Below are 21,960 nucleotides of genomic sequence, written 5' to 3'. Positions count from 1 at the left end.
AGAACAGAGTGTTGAGCTCTGTGCAGCCGAGCCGGACACGTGGCTGAGCTCCCCAGCACAACAAAACCCGGTCCCTGGCCCTGCACAACAAAACCCGGTCTGGCCCTGCACAGTGCTGCCGGACTGGGCTGCAAGGGAGCTGCCGGCTCAGAATGCAGGGCGGATCCGGCTCCTCTACAGCTGCTCCTAAGTCCAGCCCGGGACTTCCCTGCAGCCCTCCCAGCTGCTCGCTCTGCTAATCCCGGACATTGTGAGTGCTTTACAAATTCCCCCCGGACGCTATTTTTAGCACAAAAAGGAGGACATGTCCGGGTAAATCCGGACGAATGGTAACCCTATGCAAAGGGATATGCAAACATATTGGGGTGAGGATGAGGAAAGGAATAAGTGCACCTTCTGCCTACAGAGACTGTTGGATAGTAGGGACAGAGGCAGGTGGCTCTCACTGGTGCATCTGGCTACACAACATAACCAACAATACAGCAGGTGACCAGCCACACAATAGCTTGTCAACAGCCAGGATGCAAATTTAAATAGAAGAATAGGCCAAGGGAAGGCTTCTGAGCAGAACAGGGAAAAGGGGAGGGTGACACAGTGAGGAAATCCACACATTAACACCACCTGCAATAAAGTTTGACTGTCCTCCTCTATAGACACTTGAGAGTCTACTTGTACATGATCAAGCTAGAGACTACGGGTTCGGCTCAGCTACAAGTTTGCCTATGGGGTGCACCAAAAGGTACTGTGGGTCATGGTGCACCAGCACGCATTTGGATATTAGGCAAGATATCAGAGCCTGGTACCTAGTTTTGTCTCAATAGGTTTGGGGAATGATGGCATTTCAAAGGCTATCTTCCGGCTCTGTAGTTGTTTGCTTTGGTTAATGAAGTTTCGGACGTTTTCTGACGACTGTTTTCCATAATAATCTTCTCCTTATAAAGCCAATTCTCTCTTTGTACAATAAAATAATCTATAAACAATAACTGAATCTCTGCTTCTCCTTCATGGTGTGTAAATCAAAATGATTGCAGATTCTAGAGTTAAATGGCGAGATTTAAGAAATAATTCACAACTTTCAAAAAACTTGCTTATTAACCAAAAGCAGTTTCCATCAAAATATTGTTGACAATTATTTTCAAAGACACAGAGACCCTCTTTGTAGGGGTTTATGCGTAAAGCATGTGGTTGTTTCATCTTAAATCCTTTCCTCTCTGTAAATGGAATTTAAACATAATCAGAAGAGAGCAATAAAACACACTGACCTGAATTTGCTGCTGCAGTAGATTGATTTTGTGCTGCTGTTGCAAAAGTTGCTGTTGTTGTCTTGCAATCTATTAGAAATAAATTTTTCATTAAATTAAAACAGAAATGTCCAAACTTCAATCTTCTTGAGTGAAAACAACCTCTGAGTTATTCTTCATGATCATTTCAAACAGGTTTTTTTGATTGAGCATCATTTGTTAAGAGTTACCAAAACACTGGGAGGAACATTAGTGAATGATATTTTATGAGGTACCTGTATAAATAATAGAAACATTTCAAACTTAAATGTAACATCAGAACGTAACTATCCAGTAAAACTTATGTACTAGTACTAAACACTTAGGCCCCAACTCAGCAAAGCACATAAGCATGTCCTTAACCTTATACAGGTGTGTGATTCCATCCCTATCCACAGAGCTTAAGGTTAAGGACATGCTTTATTGCTTTGTTGAACTGGGGCTGTATGGAGTGCTTCAAAATACAGCATATAAGGGCAAGCTTCTGCCAGTCTTATTCACTTTGATTGGTACCTTATTCCCTAGTAGGTCCCATTGCCTTAAATGGAACTGCTCAGTGAGAAAGGTGCTACTGAATAAAAGAGGCGGAATCTGGGGCTAAATAATTAATTATCAGAAGAACTCGGTGAAATATGTGAATATTATTATTCTCCTTTTATCAACTGGGCAAGTGAAGGTGACAGGTTAGGGGTCTGAGGCTCCTTTTCCTTTACATGGGTTGAGAGAAGCAAGTTCATATAGTAATGGGACAGAGTGCAGAGAGGCTTGTGCAGATTGAGGGGAGCTATCCCAAGATCTCTTAGAGCAGAAGGAGATGGCCCGATCCTCTCGGCTGAAGAAGTATTTTTGAGCAGAAATCTGTGCAGCAGGTAATGCAGACCAGCATTAACTGTACCATTGTTACATTAACTTCCCATACTGCCACCACGGAGAAGCCAGGAGGTGCTGGGTGAGCTACTGGGACTGCTGTGTTGGAGGGATAACTGCTCAGAAGATCTGATCAGGGATTGAATCTGTGTTGCCCAGGAAACCCAGCCTCACTAATCCTGCTGACTTCTCTTTCTGCTAGGACACCATCCTCCCATTCCTGAGGGTCTGAGTCTCACCCTGTGACTCATTTCTCAAGTATCATTTCCCCTCCTATAAATATTCCTTGGGAAGGGGGATGATCAGACTTCTTCTGAGTTACCTCTGCAAGAGTCAGTACCAAATATAAAGTCTGAACTCAGGAGTACCTAGTTCCCAGTGTGTGGGAAGAACACTGCTCTCTCTCTCTCTCTTCCCTCCTCCCCCGATATATTACATGATTTTACATGTGCATATATTTCAATGTTGGGAAAGCTAAGAAAATGGGCAGTGGAGATAATATTTTGATAAAGAAAATACAGTAAATGCTGTGAGGTTGATTTTTAAACACGATTGCATTTTCAACTAACTTTAGTGCAAAGTAGTCAGATCAATTGCATAATATGCAAACAAAAATGCGGTATCTTTATGCACGTTAGGAGAAGGCAATAGTATAGCACAAAATGATCAGTTTTAGGTTTCTTTTTCTTTTGAAATTGCAGGATCTGAAAAAATATGCATTTATTTCATTGCTACAGGAAAAAAATCATCCCTGTGCAGGGGATGAGTACAAGATTTATGCACCACATAAGTCCCAATTACACCCTCAAATAGGAAGTTGACGTCCACCAGTTCCTGCAGCTGAGAGACAGGATAGTTAGCACAGGAGCAGAATCAAACCCACTTTCAGGGACTGACAAACAGTTCCCTACTAATGGGCTCAAACTGTCTTTATGGGCATGATCTCCTAAGGGCTAAACTCCCTGTGAAGTCAATGGGAGTTTAGTGAGTGAGGAATGAAGAATGAGGCCCTCTCCTGCTACTTATGCAACTAACTCAAACAGGGTCCTGCATCAGCTAGCAAGGCCTGCTGAAGAGGGGGACGGTGTGTGACTAGATAACACAGCAGGGATGGCTCATGAGCTGCATGTGACTCTTTTACAGCCTATCATGCCTTCCCCTCATTCTCCGCGGATCAGGCTGTTTGGGGGAGCTTGGGGCTTCTGCCCTGCAGCGGGGTGGTGGGGTTAGGAGCTTCTGCCCAGTAGGCAGTGTTGCTGGAACAATATTTATAGTGGGGGTTCTGAAAGCCATTGAACCAAACTGTAAACCCTGTGTATAATGGAAACCACTTCAAGCCAGGGGGTGCGACATCTCCCCCAGCACCCCTAGTTCCAGCACCTGTGCCAGCAGGGAGGGGGGCCCTGGGGCTTCAGCCCTGCCAGGACTAGGGGCCTCAACGGGAGCAGGGCTGAAGCCCCAAACCCACCCCCCCACATACACCTCACGGGGCTGAAGCCCCGAGACCCCCCCAGCCCCACTGCAGGACTGAAGCCCCAAGCCCTGGCAGGCACACCCTGGCTCTTGAACTTCTGAAGATTGTTGTATGCGGCTCAGAGGTCAGTAAGTTTGGCCACCCCTGTAATATAGGGACAGCTGCCGGGATCTCAGAGTGCCTGGTTATTGTTATAATTATGATCACCAGTACTGCCTATGCTAGGGTTACCATACTTAACAAATAAAAAAAGAGGACCCTCCACGGGGTCCAGGCCCCGCACATTTCCCACCCCAGCCCCGCCCCTACCCCGCCCTAACTCCGCCCCCTCCTCCCTCCCACTCCCAGCCACGCAGAAAGGGCTGCCCCAGCACTACCGGCTTCGGGCAGCCCCCATGCCTCCGGACCCTGCGCTGCCGCAGCCCGGGAGGGGAAGTGCCCGGCCAGCGGCTGGGGTCCGGGGGCAAGGGGGCTGCCTGAAGCCCATAGCGCTCGGGCAGCTCGGCTCTTAAACAGAGCTGAAGAGTCCGGGGAGGAGCAGAGCAGCCGCGGGAGGGGAAGTGCCCGGCCGGCATTTTCCCGGACATGTTCGGCTTTTTGGCAATTCCCCCCGGACGGGGGTTTGATTGCCAAAAAGCCGGACATGTCCGGGAAAAACCGGACGTATGGTAACCCTAGCCTATGCTTAGAGGGGCAATTGCAGCTGATCCTCTTTACTGAGACAGTTCACACTTCCATATGCTTAAGTAATGTTATTTTAATTAAGGATGTATGCATGATGCCATTCACCTTAAAGTTGTATTACATCTTACTTGATGCATGTTCAAAAGTGGACCTTTCAAGATTCAATCCACAGTGGTACTCAAATCAGTTCAAGCAAACATCCACCGCCCCCCAGATTCAGGATGAAAATCGTCCACAGTGATTTCTTTCTGACTGTTACACAGCTACTGGATCCTAGGTTTTAAATCATTCTGAACTGCTGGCGATCTGGCCACGCCTCTGAATCCTAAGTTAGTCAGAGCAGTGTTGAGGGCTTTGTTTAGCTTGTGCATGCAGAGGGGCTAATTTGCTAGAGTTCAGATTTCCGGTGTACAGATCGCTGCATCTCTAAGTACAATACAGTAGCATTTGAATATTCATTTCCTGATGGAAACCAACAAAACTCCACTATGCATCTAATATTGATGGTTCCTCCTAAATGGTATACTGCTGTAATGGAAAATGCATAGAAAACACGACAGTGCAATTATCCTAACATAGGCTAGATGTATAGGCTCAACACAGTGAAGTATGATACATAAGCACCATGTGGCTCAAATTCTGAATTTTATTTGCCAATCGGTTGAGCTACATGCTCGCTTCATTGAGCATGACAACCTAGTTTTAAGTGTCATTTAATTTTCATTTTGAAATATAATTACAAAGTGTTCACTGTAAGATATCACTCGTCTGCAAATGTGTCAAGATTAATTTGTGCTAGCTTATTCACAAGTGTCAATAGTTAATTACTGTGTCATCTCTGGATGGCTAAATGACATTCTAACTTCTGATTTTTTACAGTGTTCCTTTATGTTATTTTCCATTAAGGGATGAGTCCATATTCCTACATGTGGGCAAATATTCAAGCACATAAAATACCAGACGTCACAACTCATTAAAATCAACAGAGCATATATTGCGCTATATAACCTATAAAATACATTTAACTGAAAAGATAATTCTAGTAATAATGTCAGATTCCTAAAAACTGCACATTAATTTGGATCTGTCTGATCTAATGCCTAGGGGATTAGTATATGGGATCATTGTTAGATTTTTATACTACAAGACAAGGACAGGTCCTTTGAACAACTGTGTTTCTTAAAAATATTATTTGCCTTCTTTTCTCTGTAGATATTCTGGTCTCTCAATTATGTACTTGTTTCTTTGATTGTTTAGTTGTCAGAGAGAGAGAGAATTAAAAAATTATGATAGCGTGGCTCACTGGTAACTTGCTACCCTTCATCACATGAGTAGCAAGAAATCAAACAATCTATCTACTGAGATTAATTGTAGGAAAGAAATGCTTTGAAATTCCAAATACTACTTTTTCTCAGTCTCCTATAATATTTTTCCCTTTATGAAAATAAAAAAAAACAATTCATTATTTCTATTGGTTACAAAGGAATATAAGCTCTTTTAATAAAATTGATGAAAGGAAACATCAAGCAGAACAATGTGTATTATGAGGTTTTAACATTCTGAAAGAAACATTTTCACAGATTTCTTTCTTGGAGCCTCACCTGTTCTTGCTGTTGGCGAGCAAGGTCCATTTGCTGCCGTTGTTTTTCAATTTGTGAGGCTGCCAGCTTTTTCTGTTCATCATGGGCAGCCAGGAGCTGCTCCCGTAAACTGATCAGCTGGGTGATCATGGTAGAGAGCTGTCGCTCTTTTTCTGCCAGGCTTTCCGGTGTACCTAAATGAGGAGGAAAGATACATTGTGAATAGCAGGTAGACAGCAGTTATTGAACAATATTCACAAAGAAATTGGGTTAAGTACCAAAGTGCTTTTTCCAAGTGGCAGCTTGAACATATATTTTACTAGAAATTCCCTAAAAGATCCCAGCATGCAGCCTTGCTATGTTCCAAGCAGTAGGGGACGTTACAACGATTGTGAAGCGGAAGCGCGATTGAGAGCAACTATTTCTTTTTTCTGACAAGAGTAATTAATTATGTACTCTGCGATATCAAATCTCTCTATCCCTTCCATCTAAACCTTCCCAGGGTAATGACTACTTCATGTACTACCAAATTCACATTTTGATTAACATAATTTTCCCTCAGTTGTACATTCTGAAAAAAACAAAATAAGCAACAAGATTCTGTTTAATAAGGACAGCAGTTTAATGGTTTGTTGGTCATTTATTTAAGAAGATTTCCATCCATATATAGCATGCTGTAGGAACACTACAGCATGTGGGTCATTTACGGTCATTGAGAAATCATGGCAAAGGTAAACCTTTGTTATGGAGCAAGTATACAAGGTGAGCTACACTTGTAGCCATTGAGAAGTGGCTTAACTTGAGAAAATACTTAAAAAAATTCTCATTTAACTTTCAAAGTTTACTGTGTAGAGCATGTTTAATTAACATGACACTATGGTACATTTATTCTTTATTCTAATGGTGCTTAGCAGTCTGTTTACGGGCAAACTGCATGGTTCTCCTAGTAAAGAGTTCATGAGCCTTTTGTGAATCAAGCCAAAAAATATGCTAAATATGAACATTTTACTTTGGCACAAGTAATAATCTCAGCCTACTGTACTTGAATCACACAGGTTTCTTTCCCATGTGAGCATCTCAGATCCAGAGTACTATAATGGACAAGCACAGCAAGAGCATAGTACAGTGAAGGGACATTGGGAAGCAGAACAGCTACCTTCTCCTGGGAAGAAAGCTCCAACTGGATTTGGAGGAAGTGAGTCTTGCCAAGCCTACAGAATAACCAAGAGGTGGGGAGCAGGCCAACCAGCTAAAGATCCAGGTAAGCCTGCTAGATGCCCCAAAGACACACAACGTCAGATGAGGGGGTGAAGGCGGTCCCTCCCTCCCGCTGACTTATAGAAGGCAGCTTCAGGTAAAGAGGAGCCTTAGGACTTTTTGAGGAAGGAGAAGAGAATTGTGGGGAAGTGGGTCAAGTAAGGAGTGGAAAAGCTGGCATCAGAGTTCTGACTCCACCTTCCTCCCTAGAGGAGGATGGAAGTCTTCCAGGCAAGAAGAGGCTGCCAGGTTTCAGTAGCCGCTTCTTCTCCAAGGATGGGGAAACAAACAGGATTCTATGCAGCAGGTTTGAGACTCCCAGAGACTCAACTACTTACACTACATTATTTTTGGATTAATATTATTTTTAAAAGTGTAGAGGGGTTTACATTCAAAACTGGTCACCAGCGGTGCTCAGCTGCCACACTGATGAGCACAGGATAAAAACCTGAAGAGGTCAAGATTAGTGAAAGGATTTCAGAAATCTTCAATCTGTATTTACTGCACGTTTTATGTTTTCTCTTGTAAATATTAAGTACATCCACTTGGAAGAAATATTGTTTAATTTTTGTTTATTCTGAAATGCTACTGTAGAAATAGTATTGTAAGGATTTTTCAATAGATAGGTTGAAAATGTAATATGATTTTCATGTAAAGTGTTCCAAAAATGGGACCTACATCTGTTTATTTGGCTGGAAAGAGAACACAATTACTGCATGGATTAAATCAATCTTGCTCAGCAGCCCAAAACTTCAGGTAAAAAGGTAACTGTTCTGAAGTGCATTTCTTAATTTCAATTAATATATATATATTAAAAGAAAAAAGCTGAAGGGCACTCTATTGTTTAATCCAATTTCTTGTGAAACTCCAGAGAGATCGTGTGAAATTAAAATAGTGCATCAATGCCCCAAAAGAGAATCTGGGTAAAAATGTCTGAAGTGACTTAGAAGGCTAAATACTATTTTCAAATGTGATGTAGGCACATAGGAGCCTAAGTTTCACTGAAAGTCAGAGGGACTTAGGCTCCTAAATAGAGCTGGACAAAATTTTTCAACCAAAACTTTGCACCACTGGCATTCACAAAACTGAGAACGACATGTCATCCCCTCCATTATACCGCACTGGCTAGAGTACTTGCCTGGGAGATGGAAGCCTTGGGATTCAAGGCCCTGTTCCAAACCCAAGATTTAAACCCTTACAGCAAGGATTTGAACTCAGGTCTCCCTCTTCTCAGATGAGTGACCTATACAACTCCTTTGTGACTAAGTCACTTTTGAAAATTGTACAGTGTGGCTTCAAAGTGATTTAGGTGCTTTTGAAATTTTTACCCCCTAGTTAAATTTCAATTAATAGATAGCCACCACAAAAATGCACTCAGCACTGCCAAGGGGAAACCCATTTACCTGCCCTCCATAGCCACCAGTGATTTACTCCTCTACTTAATCCAGAAAGCCAATGGGAAGCAACCTGCTGACTAAGATGATACTCAGACCCATTCACTGACACCTGGGGAAACCATAGCTTGAGACTTCCACATCTGTCAAGCAGCTTCTGAATTGAAATTCTGAGCCTTGATCTTAGTGTCATAAAATATTTTACACACCCAAGGCAGCCATTACTCTTCCACTTTGTTATCATATTATTCTGCATGCTTTGTATTTACGTCATAATATGGTTATAAAACCAGAACACAAAATGCTTGCTAAAGCTGTGACATTTGCCTATTCTGTTATACTTAGCTGGGATGCTTGATATAGGTATGATAGAACACCAGCATCTAAGATATCTCCTTTTCCATTATTTTAATTCCTTACAGTAGCACGCTGAAGTTACAATTTCCCATTCAGGAAACATCAGTGGTAATTGTTTTAGAAGAAAACCACATCTAAAATAATTAACCCCATTAAATTATTGACCCCACCACCACCAATTATTAATCCTTATTCTGTCCCATGCAACTCATGTCCACAAATGGGATAGGACTGGAATAATGAGAAGCCTATGAAATTGTGTCACAACCTAGCTGAACACTACTTGTGGCAAGAAAGAATAAAAGATGCCTGAATGTTGGGGGGGGGGGAGGATGGAAATAATGGTATAATTTAATTTTGGAGTGGAAAATCCTATCCATTATTTTACAGTTTAAATACTAATAAAAAACAACTTGCTAAGAATGCAGACCAGATTGAGCTGATCTAGCTGGGCCAACAGAGGTCATCAGTAGCTGTGTGCCATCATCATCTGTTTCACATCCACTTACTGCAGCAAGCTACAAGATCCCTAAAATCATTACCAGTAAATAAACTCTTCTGCTGACTAATATATATATTGCTATCTGTACAATGCATTTGCCATGAAGACAGATAAAACAAAAAACTTCATATAAAAGATATCAACTACAGTAAATATGCCTGCTTTCATAAAATACTATATATTACACAAGTAGCTTTCTCTCTCTGCCCTAAACTGTATCTATTCTCTAACTCCAAAGACAGTGCTGCATTTTTTTTCCATGGGGCTTTCCTTATCCCCAAAACACATCTGTCTTGAGTTTCGCTAAGATTTGTCAGGTGGATCAGTGCTCCCCAGGGCCTGCTCCATCTGAAGTATTTTAATTTGACTAAACACCTGATTTATTTTATCTCTCCGATGAGAAAGGCAGTTTGTCTTAATAGAGTCTGTCAGCCCACAGTCCCATTCACAGCAATTTACAGGCAGCCAGGGACGCTGGAAGAGAAGAGTGCTGTGATTCTGTATTTTATCCTCCTCCAGAAAGCACCTAAAAGCAGCTATTCACTGCTACTGCATGTGGCATTTTAGAACTGAATTAGCTTTTTATTCAAGTAACTACACTTGTTGTGAATAGCTTATCTGTAAAATTGCTACATTCACTACTGATTTTATTAACCTTTGGCTCTATCACAAAATGGTCTTCAGTTAAGAAAGACCTTTAAAATTGACACATTTTTCTTATGGGCCTTTATTTCAGTGACTTCAGATTTACTGAATTTGATCCATTGACTCCTTTACCGGTTGTATTTAAAATGTTGAGGCTCAATGGGAAGTCACTAGTATTTAAGGAAATATTTTTAAAAAGTAAACATAATGGCAATTTTCCTTATCAAAAGTTTAGAATAAACAATAATTTATTCTTCATTGTAGACATTACAGTATCTAGCTTTCCTTGGGGTCTATAATCTTAATAAGCTAAATAAATAATCATAATTGTTCCATCAATTCAATTCTCCATTGTGTTCATTGATTTAACAGTGAATCTTGTTTTGCTTTAAGTGTACACTGAGGTAAAGTGATCAAATTGAACAGAACCAACACATCAAAGGAAAATTTGAGGAATTTTGGTCATAGGTCAGTCTAACAGAGAGTAATAAAATAAAATAGCTATAAATCCACTCCAAAAGAGACCAACTAAATTTTACTTGTCAGCTAAGATTGCTCTTACAGTGTATTCCCCTTGTGGCAAAGTCCTGTCTTTTAAAATTGTTTATAAAGCTCCATGTGCATTTCTGGTGCTATAAAAAAATTATCCTTTCCCACATCTTACATTCAAATTCCTTACTAATGATAAGCTGCTCTTCCATGAGGGAGGCAGTATAGCTCAGTAGATAGAGCAGTGGACTGGGACTCAGGAGACCTGACCTGCTGGATGACCTTGGGCAAGTCATTTCATCTTCATGTACCTCAGTTTCTCCATCTGTAAAAGGTGGATAATGATACCATCTTTCTTTGTAAAGCGCTTGAAGAGGTATACATGAAAGGTGTTGTATAAAAGCTAAATATTATTATTCTTATTTTATTATCTGTCCAGATTTCTTTAAAATGTTTGGAAAGTGATTAAAGACCCCATGTCCCAAAACTGTAGATACAGAGTTCATTATTTTGCAGTTTGTGAAGAGACATTTGCTCCACTGTTTTTCCACCCCTATCATTGATCAGTCTATTTACTGGTGTATCTGCATGTCAGTGACTCTTACAAAATGACATTCCATTCTAGATTCCAGAGGCACGATGGCATGGTGATAGCTGTGGGGAACAGAAAAAATAAACAGGAACAAGAAACAAAAGATTTTCAGAGCTACTGAATGTAATTTCAAACTCTGCTCTTTTGTATTCAGCAACAGAAAAAGGACAACACCATTAAAAACTATATGCTGTACCAAACCAAGCCAAGCCAATAAGAAACACAGACTAACTAACAGGCCTACTAATTAAAATACAAAGCCCACTGAAGTGGGACTTTTTCTATTGACATCAATAGGCTTTGGATCAGTCCCTAACAGCAGGAGACTAGCAGGCTGGAATCAAAGCTTCCAATTCTCACCCTGACACTAAATCACAGAGTTCTTGAACAAGTCTGCCTCAGTTTCCCCAACCTGTAAAATGGGTAAATTAGCACAACAAAGTAGTTTTGTTCAATCTACAAAGTGCTTCGAGATGTTTAGATCAAAGTCTCTATGCAGCTGCAAAGTATTATCATTTCTCTTGAATTCCATGATTAACATAGAGCCTTATAAATACCATTCTCGTTCACTCTCTGCATCTTAAACTTTTGTCTGATGCATCTAAATAAAACATGAAAGCTAAATTACAATTGCTTCTGCCCCCTCTGTTTGGCATTTTAAATAACCAGACAGTGTATTTTTAATAAGATCAACAGAAGGCAAGACAAGAAAGGAGAAGAGTGGACTTTGCCAGCAGCTACAGAAAGGCTTAAAACACTTAACTGCAGTTCGAAAGTATCATCAACTGAAGCAATTCAACCAACAATCAAAAATGATTTTGAATCAAATTAAGCAATTTCCACATTTGAAAAAAGGATGTCTTTATGAACCAATTCCCCTGAAAGTTCTAATTTTTTTTTAATGGACATTGTTTGAGGAGGAAAAAAACAAAAACACAGTGCCAGACATAAAGGAAAGTATATTCAATCTGAGCTGCCGGAAATAACCTGGTTAAACCATTCTGTCTAACACCACAGTCTGCAGCACACATCAGATAGGCTGTGATGTCTCTACTTCACAGGCTCCGTCCAGCATTTAGCATTTACCCTTTTTTGATTGGGTCACCTTTTAAATGCCACAAAATAGGGCAGCAGAAGTCAACAAAAATAAACAGGGAAAACAGAAGAAAGTAACAATCTAATGGAAAGGCTTCTGAGATAAAAGTCAGTTTGTGGTGGCTGCCTGACGAAGGAGCCCCCTTCCCCGCACTAGCATCTAATTTGAGTTCTAACTCCAACAGCAGTTTAAAAAGCTTTCCGCTCTAAAGGGCCCCAAGTGCATCATAAAGATAAAAGATTTCAGTACAAAACAACCACAAAGACTTCTATTATCTTATCGGTCTTTGGTTACAACAGCCGAACCAATACGACTAAGTTCTAAAAGACTCTTTTTTATACAAACACCAGAATACTGGAATTTCTTTATTTCATGATCAGTTAGCGATTGTTGGTGCTCCCATATGCTACTGTCCAGTCCTCAGTCAATAAAAAGTTTTATAAATGCTGCTATTGTGCTTTGTAGCATCTAAACGCAGCAGGCAACATAGCAAACATGTCCAGCATGCAAACCACACAGGCTAGCTTCTTTAGTGAAGGTGTGAGATTCCCCCTGACCCTCAAATGAAGCAATTCCTAATGTAACCCAACAATAAAATAAAATAAAATCCTGTGTATATAAACAAGACTGGAAGATGTGTGTAGTAATTTATGAAATCATAATTTAGTGCAAATTCTGTCAGATTAACATAGATTTTCTCCAAAAAGTGCTTTAAGAAAGCTCTCCTCATGATGAGGTCCAAAATGCTTAACTGATGATCTGCAGGATTCTGCCATGCTCCCAAATGTGCTCAACACCAGATGCCTAGCACATCTCAGATGTTGGTAAACCAAAAGCAGTGTGGTTTGGAGAAAGAGCGTGTATTAACACAATGCATAACTCAGTAGTAACCTGCGGTCTGAAAATCATTTTAAGAGTTACATTATGATCTGCTTAAAATGTGTTTGCACCCCCATACTGTTCTAGTCTGGCTACCTATATTACAGAGGGCAGTATACGAGGACAAGAAGCCTCCACAGGGTCATTATGACCCACCCTCCCAACCACACATGTGCATGTAGGTGGGGAGTGGACAGGGAAAGCATCACAATTACAGGGCTAGCTGCACTTCTGTCCCCTCTCTGGTATCTCTGAGAGCACCCCCTCAGGTCTCTTAACTATCAAGTTTTTGCTGAAAAGTGGCTTATCTGGTGCCACTCTTTTTCCTTCTTGCTTGTTTTTCCCAGCAGCCCCCTTTTTAAACTAAACCAATAAATTCATACAGTGAACATCCCAATAACCAGGTCAACAGACAATAGTAATTATTACAGAACAGCTCCAAATCCATCAGAGGAAATAACCTGTATGAAGTATAGGGCCAGCGGACATTACTTTCCCCCAAGTGACGCTCTGAGTCACAGACTGGTTCCTGATCTGCTCCTTGGGCAGCAAAACTAAGCAATGCCCCATACTTAGGTCTGTGGCAAAGACACAACTGAGCCCTAAAAGGAAATCAATTTCAGGAGTGTAATTGCTCCTGGCCTTAGGGGGAATATGATACTGTCCATAGCCTCCCCAGATAGGAACCACTAGGGGAATGGCTGAATATTTGTATTTTTATCCAAATATCCTCTTATAAAGTTCACACACACATACAAACAAAAGCTAGAAAACTATTTTAGACAATCTTAGAGCACTTCGGTTCCATTAATATACTTGGACAGTTTCTGGCAATTATACAACCCTACTCTATATATTGTATGCTATTTAAAAGAAAGCTACCCCTTTTTTTCCATGGTGGCCCTCTGAAATCCCAGAAAAGAAATACCTCTAAATATAAACAAAGTCAGGAGTGTACTATTGTAAGTGTATATGGCTGCACATATAAATCTGGTTGCATGCACTAATTCATGTACATGCAACCAGCAGGAACGTGGGTTGCTGAATTAATTATTCCAAAAGTTTTACAAAAGTAGAGATTTAGAGTTGTTAATGGCTGGTTTGATGAGGTAAATGATTTCAGAAATTGTTTGTGTCTGTTCAGTGGCCTCTGTTTGGAATCTCTGTGTGAAAAAAATGTGTCAACAATGAAGGGAAACAGAGAAATATGTATCAGATATTCCAACTAAACCTCAGTAATAGATATGCCGTTCTCCCTAAGTTAGAGGACAGGAAAGGCCACAGGTAGAAAGTAGTGTGAATAGTGATTTAAAGACAAACACTGAAAATAAGAGGTTGAAGGGAAACGAGAAGCAAGGAATTTTGACCGGTAGCTCAGAAGAATGTAATCTAGGACACTGCATTGGTAATCCAGATAAAATGAACAGGATGGTGGTGTATTTGAAATAATTATTATTAAGAATACAGAGTTAGAAAAACAACAGTTGCCTGTATTAAATATATAAGATTTAATTCCAAGAAGCTTAAAGTAAAGCTACACAAGCAAGATAAGCAGAAGGAAGGTTTAGTTATTAAGATGCTAACTTGAGATGTGGGAGACCGAGGTACAATTCACTGCTCTGTCCGACTTCCTGTATGACCTTGGGCAAGTCACTTAGTCTCCCTGGTCTTCAGTTCTTATCTATAAAATGGAGATAACAATAGTTCCTTACCTCGTAGGGTTGTTGTGAAGATAAATACACTAATAACTGTGAAGCACCCTAACTTAGATGGAGAGGAAGAATTCCAGTGTCTGTTTATACCAGAATTTCACCCACTAATGCTCTCCAGCAGGGATCAAATTACAAATATTTCATCATCAGAATGACGTTTACCTGCTGTTTGTGAAATCAATAGCATTATACAAACTAATCCTTTCATGGATCTCAAATACACACCGCGCTGATTACAGAATAAGAGCTACGAGAAGCAGGGCAAAGGATGATTTGAAGAGTGATGGAGGATTTCCATTTATTGTAGTCCATGTGATAATCAACAACACAAGTAAAAAAGAAATTCCATAGAGTAGATCATTTTAAGGTCCTGGAAAGACAACTAGCAATTAGATGATGAAGGTGTGGGTTTTTTTTTATTCTCTATTAATTGGGATTATCCAGCTATAATGGCTGGTCATCTGGAAGAAAACAAGTACCTTACTCTCTTCAACCTTTAAGCATATAAATATTTGGAAAAGTAATATGGTAACTATATAGATAATTTATTCATTACATATACTTTATAATATTTATATTTATATTAAAGGTATAGTAATAGGTCAAGATAGATTAGGTATTGAACACACTTGATTGTGATGTTCACAGCTGAAAACTGATGTACTGTGTGGAGAAAATTCTGCCCTTTCTTACATCTCTTCAATCTCATTAAAGTCAATAGGTTTGCACAGGTGTAACCGGAAAGCAGAATTCATTTTTTTGCCAAATGCGCTATTTCTAGTTCACTGTATGTTTGCACGCATGCGCACACAAACATACAGACAGGAGTAAACAATATGTAAAGAAATAGGCTGGTAAGGAAAGACTCTATCAATGGACTACGTTAATCCAAAAAAAACCCCAAGCTACTAAAGGTACAGTGTAGCTGGAAACATTAAAGAATTAATAAACAGGAAATCTATCACATGGGTATAACTGTCACCTTCAGAGAGTTAAAATGAAACAGTGGGAACAAACAAATGATACTCCATGGTACACTGTGGCATAAACAAGAGTCAATTACATTGACTATTCTAGCAACTGCAACATATAAAATAGACTTACTGGGCTCAATCTTCAGCTGTGTCCAATAAGTGACAGGCACTGGTAAAGGGAAAAGACAAAAGAGCAATTTGTGGCTAGCAGCTCCTGGGGCCAATTCTATGTTGTCCCTGTCCCTATCATAGTTTAGAGCAGTTTCATGGTAAACTAACCTGGGCCGGCTATGGTCCCAAGGGGCCAGTATGCCAGCCGGGAACTACCGGAGAGCAGCTGGCTTTCTGGCTCATTTGTGCCACTGGGGCAGTGCCGAGGGGTTTTCCCAGTATCACTTGTAATTTATATCAGAAGGTACAAAAGATTTAAGGGCCTGAAGGTAAAAAGAAAATGCAGTCACTCCTGTGCTACAATGTCGCCAAATGAACCTCTTTGAGATAGGAGGGATGCTGGATACAAGACAGGGGCAGCACCAAGATGCCAGAAGTTGCAATAGTAAAGATGGCAGAACTTCTGGAACTTTATATAGTGTGTACGATAACAATAAATATATAGGGTTACCGTTCTGCACCAACACATTTCACTGTGTCTGTACCCCTGCCAGGATTATAAAGGTACTCTACACTAGTTTTCTGACTGAAGGTGAAATCTTGAGCACTTTTCCTTCTGAAGACTGGGCCTCAAGTATTGTATTTCAGGTGGGAGGGGGGGTTGTCTGTTATTCAAATATTCAGACACCAAGATCAGTAAAGTAGTGGCTGAAAGAGCGGAGATGTTTATCTTAACATTGGTCAAACTTCACAGTAACAACCATAATGTTAATAATACTTTTGATAGCTAACAAACTGTTCTTTTACTATTCTGACTTGCTGCTTCTTTTTTACTCCAATAGAACCACTTACTCCATGGTCCTGATTCACCTTTCACACCATTTCTACTCTGGTATAGCTCTTCAGTGGCAGTACTCCTCATTTACACATCACTGCAAGAGAAGAATTGATCCCCACACTTGTATCTTTCTATTACCTCTACTGTCCCAATATTGGATATATCATAGTAGATCAGATCAGTGGGCCACTTCATCCAGTATCCTATCTCTGGCCCTGATTCAGTGCCAACTAAAGTCAACAGGAAACCTTCCCTTGACTTCAATGGGCTTTGGATCAGGCCCTCAGACAACAGTCCGTAGCAGATGCTTCAGATAAAGGTGCAAGAAGCCCTGTTGTGGACAATTTTGGAATAACAGATTAATAATAATAACTTGCCTAAATAGAAAGTTTCTTCCTAACCCCATCAGTTAGTGATTGGTTTATGGCCTGAAGGTCTATGTAGCTTATTTAAAAACAAATTCTAAGTGTGGGTCTTCTCATTATCCATGTAAATTCTTAGCCTTTTCAGCACCTACTAAACTTTTACCACAAGAAGTTATTGAGGTTAATTAGTTCCATGGGTCAATTATGCATGGTGTGGAAGGAGTGGGGGTAGGAGAGAAGGATTTCCTTCTATCAGTTTTAAACATGTAGCTTTTCAGTTTCACCAAATGTCCCCTTTTTCCTGTATTATGGGAAAAGCTCACTAGGATCACCTGTTTTACATTCTCTATAAAAACCTTTATTTTATGTTTCTCTGTTATACCCCCACACACACACGTCTCTTCTCTGAACCAGCTACCCCAAGTTTTTCAAAATATCTCTTCTGATGAAAGTAGTTCCTTGCATCTAATCATTTTTGTCACTTCTCTCTGGACCCATTCTACTTTTGTGATACATATTTTAAGATAGGGTAGCTAGAACTGAACTCTTTTTTCCAGCTGGGGGCTTTCTATTCATTATATATATATATATAATGGCATTATGTTGTTTTTCTATCCTATCTTTATACTTCCAACATTTTGTTTGTTTCGTTGACCACTGATGTTCACTGAGCAGAATTCCTCTGAGCCACCTACAAAAGACATCATGACTTTTTCTTGAGCGGTTAGTTAGTAACCCTTCAGATATTCAAAATCAGATGGGAAATAGCCCTAGAAAATAAGAAAATAATCCTGCGCCAGCTGGATGCTTGTGTCTTTGCCTTGGTGTGGAGGGAGTGTATGTCTTAGGAGCTCTTATCCACCTCTAATTTCTATGATTCTATATGGCAGTAAAATCTGCAAGACAGAAACCTTCTTTGTTGTAACTTCTACTTTTAGATGTGCTTCTTCAATCTGTAGGTTTATTTGTTTTGTTTTTACATAATGATAGGTAGTGCACCCTTTGGAATTACAATGTTGAGCGTCAGAAATGATGACAGTCTGGTTTAACTAAGATCTTATCACCAACACTCAAAGATTAGGAGTTTGTTGGAGGAAAATATGTAAATGAAAATTTCAGGATTGATTTTGAAATTGCTCCATTTCTTTGATTATTCTTTCATAGCTCAGTACAGCTGGATAAAAATATTCTGTTTCCATGTTCAACTTTGACTTGTACAAGTGATTTCTGGGTAACATAGTACTCTTTAAAATGAATCTTATATTTTTAGAATGTAAACATGATACATCTCCAAGCAATCTGTAAAATTTGTTCATTCTTTTGCAACTGGTATGTATCATTATTAGGGCACAATGACAATGAATGCTGGTTTGGGAGGAAAAGCTCCCTAATTAAAATACATATGCAGAACCACAAGACTGTGCTGAATATCTATTTTAATAAGGTAACTTTGGAAGGTGAACTGTATATCTAAATAGACAGATAAAGGTAGAAGAAAAGTGAGTTTAATGCCTTTTTTGAAGAATGGAACTCATCTGAATTATTTTCAATTCATTTTTCTTGTGTAAGTAATGTCACTGATAATGACTCATGATTTCCTTAGATGCTATTTGCCCTGAATAAAACCAGTTTATGGAGTATAACACGTTTTTGCCATATGTTTTAGTTAGTTGTCTAGTTCATTACACAGAAGGTATTGGTAACAGTTAGCTAAAGGAAGCTATAAAAGGTTTAGGTATTATTTCATATCCTTATCATGGAAAAAGTAGGGTTACCATATTTCAGCAAGAAAAAAAGAGGACGGGAGGAGCCCCGCCCTAGCCCCGCCCCTGCCCCTCCCACTTCCCGCCCCCCCAGAACCCCCAACCCTCCCCCCGTTCCTTGTCCCCTGACTGCCCCCTCCTGGGACCCCTGCCCCTAACTGCCCCCCAGGACTCCACTCCCTATCTAAGCCTCCCTGCCTCTTGTCCCCTGACTGCCCCAACCCTTATCCACACCCCCACCCCCAGACAGACCCCTGGGACTCCCACGCCCCATCCAACCACTCCCCACCCCCTGACAGCCCCCCCCCGAACTCCCAACCCATCTAAACCCCTCTGCTCCCTGTCCCCTGACTGCTCCGATCCATCTCCCCACCCCTGCCACCTGACAGCCCCCCCCAGAACTCCCAAACACCCCCCCCTGCTCCTTGTCCCCTGACTGCCCCCTCCTGGGACCCCTGCTCCTAACTGCCCTCCAGAACCCCACCCCCTACCTAAGACTCCCTGTTCCTTGTCCCCTAACTGCCCCCTCCTAAGACCCCCCCCCCAACTGCCCCCCAGGACCCTACCCCCTACCTGTACCCTGACTGCCCAAAACTTTCTCCACTCCCCCCAAAAAGCCCCCCCCGTTTCTTGACTGCCCCCTCCAGAACCTTCCTGCCCCCGGTCCCCCTTACCCTGCTGCTCAGAACAGAGTGTTGGGCTCTGTGCAGCCGAGCCGGACACGTGGCTGAGCTCCCCAGCACAACAAAACCCGGTCCCTGGCCCTGCACAACAAAACCCGGTCTGGCCCTGCACAGTGCTGCTGGACCGGGCTGCAGGGGAGAGCTGCCGGCTCAGAATGCAGGGCGGATCCGGCTCCTCTACAGCTGCTCCTGAGTCCAGCCCGGGACTTCCCTGCAGCCCTCCCAGCCGCTTGCTCTGCTAATCCCGGACATTGTGAGTGCTTTACAAATTCCCCCCGGACGCTATTTTTAGCACACAAAAGGAGGACATGTCCGGGTAAATCCGGACGAATGGTAACCCTAGAAAAAGATACCATTATCTCAACTAAATACTTTACAAATGCTGCTGGAAAAGAAGTTGCAATACCATATTTTTAGACACTAGATCCTTCATGTATGTTAAGCTTGCTGGTTTTAAAATGTGAGCTGCAGAAAAGGAACTTTTTTCAAATGTCATTGTTTAATTTTGTTATAAAGTTTGCTCAGCAAATAATGTGACTTTTCTTTCTTTCTTTGTTCTACATTTTGAAAAATGATTTCCATTTCAATTTTTGTAGATCCATAAAGAGGATGATGGTCAGAAAGTTGAGGCCTGAAGTCCGCACACCTTTTGTGCATGCACTTGCAGTAGATGAGCATGCAATACAATGGTGCAAAAATGCACCAAGACCTTAGATTTCTGAGAATCAGATTCTAATTCTGCTTCCCAGAGGACAAAATCTGGGCATGTGACAAAGAAAGAATCCTCCCCACCATAGAGGCAAGGAAGTCATTCCATAGCTGCTACTGGGCTGTAAAAGTCCCTGAAGCTGTTGCACTACCGCTTTGTGACAGGCTAGGCAGTGGATTTACATAGTAATAGATCAGCTAGATCCACCATGCTTCTCTACATCCTAAAACAATCCCTTCACTCAGGGACTAGGAATGCTCCAGGAACCTTCCTCACTGCCCTAAAACACAACAGAACTGCAGTAATTCTACTGCATCTAAGATCCACAGTACATGCAGTTGCTCCCATGAAATTTATTCCTGGTTTCCAATGTCTTACAGTCACTTTTTATTTCGGTGTTAAATAAGGTACTTCTGATATTTCTAGTTAGCACTTATTAGCTGCACCACTCAGAAATGTCTAAATATAAATACAGTGAATATTAGCTAGTACTGCAAAATTTATATAAATATAAATTTTAATTTTGATAGTAACTTAATTACATGTTCATCCTTCATGTCTTACAAATACAAACAAGTATATCAATGAAAAACTTATATTTGCCTCTGAAGATTTTTATTGCCTCTGGTTATAAGTAATGAAGAAGCGAAGTTTACCGCAAAGCAAGGACATTAGCATAGCCTGTCTATCAAAAAAAGCATAAAGAGGAAACTTCCTACTCTACTTTAGAGGAGACAATTTAGTCAAAAGCCTTTGATATGTGTAGGAAGACAACAATGTTTTACACATTTAGAATACACCATAGATAGGCCTTTATCCGAAAGCCAGGTGAAGTCAACAGAAGGACTTTCATTGACTTCAGCGGACTTTAAATCAGGCTCATAGACAGTATGCAATGAACATTAGTAGTAGCATTAGGTGGTCAAACAAAGAAGGCTTTAGACTTGTAAACCTCCAGATCCTTCTAAATCTTATTCAAAATTGGAATAGTATAGTTTAAGACATTTCTAATCTGCTAAACATAATATGCTGTCCTGCAAGACCATCTCAGCAGAGCAACTTATTACTGCAAAATTATTACAAAGCCTTCTGAAAATGTCAGAATCTCATTGTATGAATGAGTTAAAAATTGCTTGTGTGTTTTCCCAAGTTTTATAAACAACAAAGGAATTTTCAACCCTCATAAGTGAATGTACCCCCACTCAAACTAGAATTCCTAGGAAACACTGCAAAATTATCAACCCAGTTTCTTAACTACATATACAAACTCCCAAATCATGTTAGTCAGCGCAACAAAGAGATGGCCTACATTTACAGACCAAAGTTCCACCCATGTTCTAACAGTATTCTGATCTAATTATACTCCAAACCACAGGCATGAGTACATTTAGCCAGATGTTTTTAAGAAGCAGCTAAAAAACAGAATTGGGAATTTTTAAAATTCAATATATTTCTACACCAAACTGATCACAAACCAAAACATTTAACACAATCATTTACTATGAAGTCACTTGGAATGAAACTGCTCAAAACCTTAAACCAGAAAACTTTATTAGGTTGTTTTGATATATCTGTATTTACAGAAATACTCTACAGATGAGAGATAAACACTGAGTGAAATACAAATATAAACCATTCAAAAGAGTTAATGTAATGTAATATTAGAAAGTCTAGGCTTTTGGCCTAAGTGGCCACCATCTACAGTACTC

The 21,960-nt window shown here is 40.5% G+C and overlaps 1 protein-coding gene across 18 annotated transcripts in view; it reads right to left on the bottom strand.

Annotated features, from left to right (window-relative positions):
• The window catches only part of SOX6 (SRY-box transcription factor 6), a 462,971-nt gene that overhangs the window by 163,784 nt on the left and 277,227 nt on the right, over nt 1-21,960 (bottom strand). For 17 of the 18 annotated variants that reach the window (XM_054026307.1, XM_054026306.1, XM_054026304.1 and 14 more), the window contains 2 exons: nt 5,907-6,079; nt 1,263-1,331 (listed from right to left, as the gene is read on the bottom strand). In XM_054026307.1, the coding sequence (XP_053882282.1) occupies nt 1,263-1,331; nt 5,907-6,079 (242 nt within the window). Of the gene's footprint in view, nt 1-1,262; nt 1,332-5,906; nt 6,080-15,912; nt 15,947-21,960 lie in introns of those variants that run through there. The other variant, XM_054026322.1, reaches the window with a different exon arrangement.

This window comes from Malaclemys terrapin, chromosome 4, assembly GCF_027887155.1.
Source record: "Malaclemys terrapin pileata isolate rMalTer1 chromosome 4, rMalTer1.hap1, whole genome shotgun sequence".
NCBI classification, from domain to species: Eukaryota; Metazoa; Chordata; order Testudines; family Emydidae; genus Malaclemys; species Malaclemys terrapin.
This window is presented reverse-complemented; position numbering and strand designations above follow the sequence as displayed.